This window comes from Xenopus tropicalis, chromosome 10 (genome assembly GCF_000004195.4).
Source record: "Xenopus tropicalis strain Nigerian chromosome 10, UCB_Xtro_10.0, whole genome shotgun sequence".
Lineage (NCBI taxonomy): Eukaryota > Metazoa > Chordata > Amphibia > Anura > Pipidae > Xenopus > Xenopus tropicalis.
Window position 1 is genome coordinate 19,893,648 of NC_030686.2, and position 9,697 is coordinate 19,903,344.

The 9,697-nt window shown below is 43.8% G+C and overlaps 1 protein-coding gene across 4 annotated transcripts in view; it reads right to left on the reverse strand.

Annotated features, from left to right (window-relative positions):
• znf335 (zinc finger protein 335) overlaps positions 1-9,469 on the reverse strand; it is a 30,207-nt gene extending 20,738 nt beyond the window's left edge. For 3 of the 4 annotated variants that reach the window (XM_012952774.3, XM_004918632.4, XM_012952775.3), the window contains exons 1-10: positions 8,987-9,469; positions 5,925-7,013; positions 5,645-5,834; positions 5,053-5,127; positions 4,478-4,690; positions 4,180-4,296; positions 3,450-3,575; positions 3,189-3,378; positions 2,930-3,107; positions 2,673-2,785 (exon numbers count right to left, since the gene is read on the reverse strand). In XM_012952774.3, coding sequence (XP_012808228.2) covers positions 2,673-2,785; positions 2,930-3,107; positions 3,189-3,378; positions 3,450-3,575; positions 4,180-4,296; positions 4,478-4,690; positions 5,053-5,127; positions 5,645-5,834; positions 5,925-6,977 — 2,255 coding nt within the window. In that variant the 5' untranslated portion in view covers positions 6,978-7,013; positions 8,987-9,469. The remainder of the gene's footprint in view (positions 1-2,672; positions 2,786-2,929; positions 3,108-3,188; positions 3,379-3,449; positions 3,576-4,179; positions 4,297-4,477; positions 4,691-5,052; positions 5,128-5,644; positions 5,835-5,924; positions 7,014-8,986) is intronic. The other variant, XM_031894240.1, reaches the window with a different exon arrangement.
• Between the last annotated feature and the right edge of the window lie 228 nt (positions 9,470-9,697).

The following is a 9,697-nucleotide window of genomic DNA, read 5'->3' on the forward strand; positions in this document are numbered from 1 at the left end:
ATGAGGTTGGCCTGTCATATAATCTGATGCTACAGGGCTGATTATTAAATTATGATGCAAATTTCATTGGTTTTAAAGCTACCATGTAATCTGAAAAATTACTAATCTGCCATATAGTGTAACTTTTATATTTTGTATATACAGTAAATTGTGAGTCAGACCCTAAGCTCAGGTAAGTGACAGCAGCACAGAGCATGTGCAGTGAATCAGCAGAAAAGAAGATGGGGTCACAGACCTTCCCTGCTAAAGGGCTGTGGTTGCCTTGGGGCTGGAAAGAAGCACAAAAGAGAACGTATAAAATGTCTGATTCTTTGGTTAAGCTTTAGTTCTCCTTTAAAGGACAATGAAAGGTTATAGGAAAAATAAAGTCAAAGTCACTTGGGGGTGCCAAAATGTTAGGCACCCCCAAGTGACTTTGACCGCCTACCTTTTACCCCGGGCTGGTGCCCCTGTGAGGAAGGAACAGCACCAGCCCGGGGTAGCTGCCGGCGCTTCCTTGCTGCTGATTCGCTGCGCGCGCATGCGCAGTAGAGTGAAAAGCCGAACTTAAATGTTAAAGTCGGCTTTTCACTCTACTGCGCATGCGCCCACCGCTGGCACTCAGGAAAAGGAAGCGAGGAAGACGGAAGCGCTGCGCTCCAGGTGCCCCGGGCTGGTGCTGTTTTCTCCTAACAGGGGCACCAGCCCGGGGTACGAGGTAAGCGGTTAAAGTCACTTGGGGGTGCCTAACATTTTGGCACCCCCAAGTGACTTTGACTTTCGTTTCCCTTTAATATAAATTAAAAGTAAATCTAAAGGCATTCTTTTTAAGTACTTACTGCATATCTAAATTCCCAGATCCCTGCTTGCTTCTCTGAGATATGGTGCTGGCAGCCTACAGCAGTGTGAAGACTCCAGTGACATCACTGAAATCTCTCTCCCCTTCCTGTAGGCTGCCAGCGGCAGCCTTCCTATTCTCTGAGCATGTGTGTAACTTGATCCTGTCTGCTGTTCTGAGCTACACATGCCCACCAGCCAATCAGAAGTAGATCTGGCAGAGGGGAGGGGGGGGGGAGGGAATGAAACACATGTGCAGTATGAAGCAAGGAGGGAAAGGAAGGGAGAATACCTTTTTAGAGATGGCTGCCTGTTCTAGAGAATGTGAAGCAACTGTGACTGAGTAAATATTTGATTAGGTGAGCCAAAAGTGTGGTGTTTTTACTAAACAATAGGAGGACTATTGGGCAGTATGCTTTTTTAATTTTGACTTGCATTCTCCTTTAAGTGCAATATCTCCATGCATATTGCATATACAGCTCATAATGTCAATTTTCTGTTTAAGACACAGGGCCAAAGCATTGGATACTGTTCCCTACAAACAACTGCTTTCTAAACGAAGGTCTATTGGTCTTAGTGAAGTCGTTGCACATGGATAGAAAACTGGCTACAGGATCGGGTACAGATCCTGTACATTCTCTACTTGTAGTAAGGTTCTCAGTGGGGTCCCTCAGGGTTCTATACTGGGTCCACTTTTGTTTAACTTGTTCATAAATGATTTAGGGGAGGGTATTATACATTATAATGTATCAGTGTTTGCAGATGACACAAAACTCTGCAGACCAGTCAATTCTATCCAGGATGTGGCATCCTTGCAGCAGGATCTTGACCAACTGGCAATCTGGGCAGCTAAGTGGCAGATGAGATGTAATGTGGATAAATGTAAGGTCATGTACCTGGAATGTAAAAATATGCAAGCCACTTATACCCTTAATGGGACTGCAATAGGCAAATCCATAATGGAGAAGGACCTTGGAGTCCTTGTAGATAATAAACTTGGCTGTAGCAAGCAATGCCAGGCAGCAGCTGCAAGGGCAAACAAGGTTTTGAGCTGTATTAAAAGGGGTATAGATTCACGGGAGGAGGGGGTTATTCTTCCCCTTTACAGAGCGCTGGTAAGGCCCCATCTAGAATATGCTGTTCAGTTTTGGTCTCCAGTGCTCAAACGGGACATTATTGAATTAGAGAGGGTCCAGAGAAGGGCAACTAAGCTGGTAAAGGGTATGGAAAGTCTCAGTTATGAAGAAAGACTGGCCAAGTTGGGTCTGTTAACACTGGAGAAGAGGCGCTTAAGAGGTGACATGATAACTATGTATAAATATATAAGGGGACCATATAATAACCCCTCTAATGCTTTATTTACCAGTAGTCCTTCCAACAGACATGAGGGCACCCATTCCATTTAGAAGAAGGGGGGTTCCGGATTTTTTACTGTGAGAGTTGTGAAGTTATGGAATTCCCTCCCCGAATCAGTCATACTGGCTGATACATTATATAGCTTTAAGAAGGGGCTGGATGGCTTTTTAGCAAGTGAGCAAGTTTGCTAGCAAGCTGCTGAATTACAGCAATTATCTGGCTTCTAGGGTGGAGTATAGCTTAGCAACCAGGCAGTGGTTTACATGGGAGACTGAAATATGAACAGTAGGTGACCTGAATAGAAACTGCTGGGGTCACTGACCCCCATCTGACAGATGGAAAAAAAGTAGAAGACGACAAATAATTTAATTATAAAGAACAAAAAATAAAGACCAAAATAATAAAGACGTTGCTAAGAATAGGACATACTAGAAATTAACTTGAAGGTGAACCACCCCTTCTGTACAAATTAGGATACCAGCAAGACTGTGCCGACTTACCGATCTTCTCTATGCACAGCTGAGTGCCTGACCACATCCTTTTTGTAAACACTTGTGTACTCACACTCCTCGCATTTATATGGTTTGCTTCCCTTGTGATTATACATGTGCTCCTAGAATAAAACAAATGTTATTACTGGCAGCCTTATAAAAAAAAGTAGTTGTCAGACTTTTCCTTATGTCATGTCTAATCCCATGCCCAGACCCTGAATTAGGTACCCTTGTATCAACACATCCAATAGCATTGCTTCACCCACCTTGAGTGAAGACCAGCGTCGACATTGATAACTGCACTGCTGACACTGAAACGCTTGTGGGTCATTACCAACATGTGATGTCACATGAAAAGTAAAATCATCATGGGTAAGGAAGCTGGAACCGCAGATTCTGCAGATGAAGGGTCTAAGAAGACGTTTACTAGGGGGTCTGTAAAACCTAGAGGAGTAGGGATGACAGCTGAGGAATGCCAGTCAGTACCTAATTTGCTATATTTTATCACTTCTCCTTTTAACTCACCGACTACCTCTGAATCTACGGTATTTCTTCCCACGAATATGCTTAGGAGGGCGGCCTCGCATCCTCTTGGGTGGACTCTGTTCCTCAGATATGGCCAAGGAAGCAGGGTCCTTGTTCTCAAGGTCAGAGTTCGTAACACCCTGGTCTGTCTGGTTGTCGTTGCTGGACAGTGGAATGTCCAGTTTAGGACCTGCAGGTACAACATGATTAATATCAACATCATAGGCAGTGGGCAGTATGTGGGTATGGGGGTATTCTAACCATCAATGCGCGGAATCTTGCGTGGGCGGCCTGGCTTCCTACGTGGCCTCTCTTTAATTAGTATTCCATGAGCTGATTCTAAGTTATTGTTTGGGGTATCTTCTCCTGGGCTATAATCGCTGTCATCTGAAAGAAACAATGTACATGTATCAGTAATACGTCAAGCGAAGAGGAAACGGCAGTGGGCACAAAGCTGTAGGCAAAGTCTATACAGGTAATGTAACTTTTTATCCTATGTCTGTGTATATCCATTTCCGGGACCATCAACTGGAGGTCCGCAAGCAAGATAAGGCCCACCAAGAGATTTTTATGGCACCCAGCAAGGCCAAAGTCTCCATAAACCTATTTGTATGACATCACTATCAGGGCCGGATTTGTTTGCCGGGCGCCCCGAGGCCGCCCCCTCTCTGACGCGCCCCCCTGCGCATGCACGAATGGCGAACCTCCCCGCGCATGCGTGAACTCGCGATTGCGCATGCGCGGGCCTTTTCAATCACATACGGCGCAGTGGGGGTGAGGTCCCCATTGCTCCGTATGCGTGAAAAACTTTAATATTTTGGTGCGGCGGGGCGGCATGCCGCCCCCCCAATTTTTGCCGCCCTAGGCCCGGGCCTTTGTGGCCTTTCCACAAATCCGGGCCTGATCACTATCCAGCAACCAATCATGTGAAAAACAGATAATCGTTCAAAAAAAAAAAAAAAAAAAAAAAAAAAAGGAAAATCTCAATTACCATTTGGGTCATCAATTGCACCAGCATCCACAATATCATCATCATCTTCCTCCTCTTCTTCTTCTTCTTTTGACCGCGCGACTTTCCCTTCGTGGCTCCTCTTCTCTTCTATGGAAGCTGAAAAAGTAAGGTCAAGTAGATATTTTTGGGATCATTTATGGCATACTAAGCGAGGTAAAAAAAAAAAAAATAATAATCTATAATTTTCCAATTCAAAAAACAACATTGCCAATATATAAAAGCCTGTATGCAAATCGGGATGCAAATCTGAGTTAGATGTTGAACAACACTTCCTTACTTGGCTGGATGTGGCGCTCTCTCACATGACGAAGCAAGGTGGGTTTGGAGGTGCTCTTGTATTTGCACATCTTACACTTATACTGCTGCACAAAGACCACTTCCACCATCCCTTCCAAACTTTCAGCATCAGCCATACTTTCAGCAGCACAAGAAGAGCCATGTGTTTGGTAGCGTTCCCCAACAGGTACAGAAGCCACAGTTACAGAGGAGGCTGCAACACATTCAAGGGCCGTGGCCCATAGAGCATTATTAAACATACCTTGTGACTATTGTGTGAAACATTTGTTATACATGTAATTTATCACCAGGTCCAAGACATGAAAAGATGTCACTGAACACCAGCACTTCCTACTATCTACAACAGAAACAGGCAAGCAAGAGCGCCACAGATTTTCTTGAACCACTGATAGATGAGGGTGGAGTAGAAGATAAGACATTCCACTTCATGTTGGACATTTATATTTAATAATCAAGGCCAATTATATATTCTGAGCTGCACCTGTGCATTTGAAGAAAGATTGTGATGGACAACTTTACACCCCACATGCACATGCAATCTGATGCAATACTCACTACTATCTTGCTCCTGAAGGATCAGGTATTGGGTGATTTCAGAGTTGCTGCCTTCAGGATTTGCCACAATACAGCCTAGAGACAAAGAACTTTTTAAAAAATTATATATAATGAAGAAATAGGAAAAGCTAGAGCGGGGGAGGTGAGAGACAGAGGGCGTTGGTGCACATACAGGAGAAAGTGAAGAACAACATGGCAGCATGGTGGTGCAATCCAAGGTAGGCACAATCTGTATGTTCTTCCCAAGGCTGCATAGATTTTCTTTGGATACTTTGGCTTCCTCCCACACTCCAAAAACATATAAGCAGGTTAAAATGGTCCTTTTGAAACGGACCTTAGATTAAAAGCTTTACCAGAGCAAAGGCTGATATGAAGGCCTGGACTGGTAATCTGTCTATTCTGGCAGAGGGGCTGCTGTAAGATGCCATAGACAGTCACCAGTATTGGGCTGGTGAGAAGCTTTTTGCACCTGTGTGTACATGAAATGGCAGGGCCTATATTCAATCTCAGTCCAGACCTGCTCATACGAATAATGTGCAACCTCTTTGAATGCTTTATAATGGACAGACGAAGGCAGCTTGTCTTCTCTTACCTTGAATTATCTGGGGGTTGATAGGAGCATTAATGATGCCATCTACAGAACCGGTGGAAAAGGCTGTTGCTGGCCTGTCTGACTGAACCAGAATGGAGCTTGAGCCCTCAGAGAGAAGTGACTGATAAACATTACTTGCATCAGACACAGAACATGGTATGGATGGTATCGGAGCACTTGAGATCTTTTCCTACAAACAAAAAGAGCATCACAATGGGAAAGTTTAAAAACAACAAAAATATAAACAAACGAGCAAAATAATGGTGGTATTCATATTTACTGGATAACTATGGTATATGATGTCTTTGTCCGGGGAAGCCATTATATTCGAGCTGTGTCTTGCAACCATATCTTGGATATAGATGTGATCCGAACTCTGAATCATGCCAGTTTCCTGGACAACCGCGTTATTTGAGCTCTGAGCTGAAAAAGTATCTATGATGCACTTGCTCTCTAAAGTCCTTCTTTTGTTTGGATCCTGTGTATCAGCATAATTTGGGTTCCTGCTCTGTACCATGCTATTTGGTGTCTTGGAGTTCATGTTTAGCACTTGTGCAGCTATACTAACTGCTTTTATATTCAGCTCTTGAGAGTCCATGTTATCTGCACTGTGGCTGATCGTTTGGGAGTCTATATCTTGGCTCTGTGTCACATCTGTGTTGTGTGTGTAAAGTGTACATTGGCTTACAGCTTGGCTGTTTGTATCAATGTCCTCTGGCAGATTCACAGTTATTTCCATGCTCACTGGGCTCTGCTTTACAGTTTGTTCCGAGGAGCTCATGGCATGACCTATGTTATGAAGTGTTTGTATTATAGCCAGTTCCAGAGTGCCCATGTCACCTGGGTTCTGTTTTAGGTCTTCTTGTGAACTGATGGGGTTTTTCATGCCTTTTGGTGTTTCGCTTGTAGCCAGTTCCTGTATTCCAGTATTGCCTGGGCTTTGTTCAGTGATCTGTTGTGTGTTTTCACTATCTCTAATTTCATTTATAGGAGCTTTGTGTAGATCCAAGTTACCAGAAGTATGCCTCAGATCCAGCCCTTGCCAACCTAAACGATTGTGATCTTGCCTTACATCCAGTTTTAGATCAGGATCCCGAGTGTCTGTTTTGTCTTGGCTCTGTATATTGTCCGACTCAGTCAAAGGTCTGTCCATCTTACAGCTACCGATACCCTGTACCGAATATGAATGCTTGATATCTGTGCAGTCCAGTTCCTGCGTAGCCATTTGGGTGGTGGTATTTAGTGGTTTAAGGAGAACTTGCAAAGGCTCAGCACTAGAGACATTCCCACACAAGGGTTTGGTGGCTTCCTCCTGAACAGATAACTGTTTCATTACTAGCCCTCAGCCAATCATTTCAAAGTAACATCTCTAAAGAGAAATAAAAGATTACAGTTATTATAATAAGCAGAGGGGATCATTATGCTTAGTACATGGAACACAACATACGGGTGTGTAAATGCATTGAAAAAAAGATTTTTGTTATGCCTTAAGGCTTTTAAGACTCTTTAAATATGACCTAGACTATACAAAAGGGGAAGTATGGCACATAACACTGGAAAGCCCCTAGAAAGAGGCCCAAGGCATGAGGATATTTGTCTGCTCTCTGTGACAGTTTGTATGAATCACTACTGAGGAAGTGAGCAGGTTCCAGGTGTGACTCAGACCCAATGTGTGCTGCCAAATTAAACTGCTGCACGTAAATACATGTCCATCCCTCTCGCCGACGCTCAGCAATTATTATAATAGCGTCTAGATCAGGCCCTGCAGATATACAGCTTTTTCAGCTGTTCTGTACATAGGTCATTTTTATTCAAAATACCCATAATAAAATGAAAGAATATCAAAAATGTTGTTAACTCTTTCATTTTAACAAGTGGAAACTTTTCTCCAGGTACTGTATTTCAAACAACCAATCATGACGTAGTATTTACTGGTCTGCCGTTTCAAAAGCCATGCTCCCTGCCTGATTAATCAATATAATCACCCCCTTAAGTCTAAGAGAATGTGATAAGTGTAACTCCAGACACTGATCTTGTGTTGCATTAATGAAGGACCATCGCTCTAAGAATCTCTGCACGTATACTAACATGCATTGTACCCGTATGCAATAGCACTTTCCGTGCTGATGAAGTAAATTTGGAAACCAGAGAAAAATAGGCAGTCAATACCACCAAAATTTGCTCCTTGTAAAGCAGCACTTTACAATACACCTGATGGGCAGGTATATATTTTTTTGTGGCAGGGCCTACGGCAAAATGGACTTTACAGACAGGTCTGGACTGAGATTTAAAATTGGCCCTGGCACTTCAAGTACACAGAGGCCCAGACCTCTGCTATAGCTGTAACATCTAACTGCTGCTCTCCACCACCAAGAACTATTTTCAATGACAGGGCTAAGACTGGAATCAGACACAATTGGTGCATGCATTTCTATATTTAAACATCATTGCTGGCAAAAAGTATTATATGAGCATCCAAGGCCTCTTTCCTAAGGTTCATGATTAAGGAAGACTGCCAGGTCCAAACTGACAATATGTAGATTCTGGCAAATGCCAGAGGAACTGCTATAGTATGCCACATACAATAACTACATATTGGGCCTGTTAGGGCCTCTTTGTACTTGGAACACCAGGGGCTATTTTGATTTTCGGTCCAGACCTAGAGACCATCCAAGCAACTGTTGTGGTTAAAGCTGAATAGATAGGTTATAAGCAACTGCATTGCATTTGGGTGTCTGCAGCATCTATACTCCCCAAAGTGACATTTTTCCCCCTCCTGAGTCACTGTATAAATTAAATCAACACAACAACCAACAGCCTCAGCATAGCTCAGTAGGAGCAACCTGATACACGTGGTTCATGTAAATTCCTTTGCTGGCATCAGAAACAGACTGAGACACAAAACAGACCTTGGCATTCAAGAAGACAGAGGCCCAGGTCTGGACCCAAGCCAGCCCAATAAAGTGACTGTCTATGGCATCTTACAGAAGCCCCTTTGGCATTTGCCAGAACCCACAGGTTGCCAGTCTGGCGTGCAGAGGCCCAAACAGCCCCCCCCCCAGGCCCAATAAATAGTGACTGTCTATGGCATCTTACTCTAGCCCCTCTGGCATTTGCTCCAGATTGCCAATCTGGTCCTGACACTTGCCAAAGAATCAAATTAAATACATCATTTTATGATCCCTTAGAGAAGTCAGTTTGTTCTATAATACAAGCCACAGCCCCAAAATAGTAGTATACAATGTAACCAACAGCATAGACATAATTCCTCCAGGGTTACTAGATTACCAGAAGTTTACGTTGCCTCAGTCATTAACAAGCAATTAAATCTCATTTTATTACCCAGTAATAGACAGTATAGCGTAATGGGATTGTGGGAGTGGGATTTTCCATTCACTTCTAATGCCGAATGATCTGTAATAGCACATGCAAGCGGTATGACAGCCACTATGTGCATATATAGCTGCAAATCAAGCACTGTGTTCTCCTGCTGTATGACAAGCGGCTTCAGGACACAGCTATTATTTGGCTTTTATCAGGAGCCCTGTTCTGTATGGTTCTGTTAGGAAGCAAAGAGGGTTCCCAGACAGCTTTGCTGGTCATTAGTGTCACCAATATCATGACAACGCAGCTCCACGGTGAGTGAAGTGAGCGAAATGAGAATGGGGCCTTCTACTTAATCATACCGCCCATCAGTCCCGCTTTTCGCGGGACACTCCCGATTTCCTTAGCACAGCCCGCACTCCCGGATCGCTGTTTAAATGTCCAGCTCCGTGGTTCCTGCCGGCCAGCTAATGCAGACGTCACATGTCTCATCTCGCGAGAGTGTGATGTCACGACCGTGACTATATATGCACGGTGACGCGCAAGTATCCGCCTTTTCTGGGGGTAGTGACGAGCGAAGATGTTGTGTCTGAGTGGCGCACAGCAGCATCATTTACTAGTTATGTGTTTGTTTGAGCAGGCCGCCACTCACAATTTCGTTCTCTCTGCTCAAAGCTCCCACTTTTGTTAGGGAACAGGCAAGTAAAAAGAAAAGACTTGTTTTTGTGG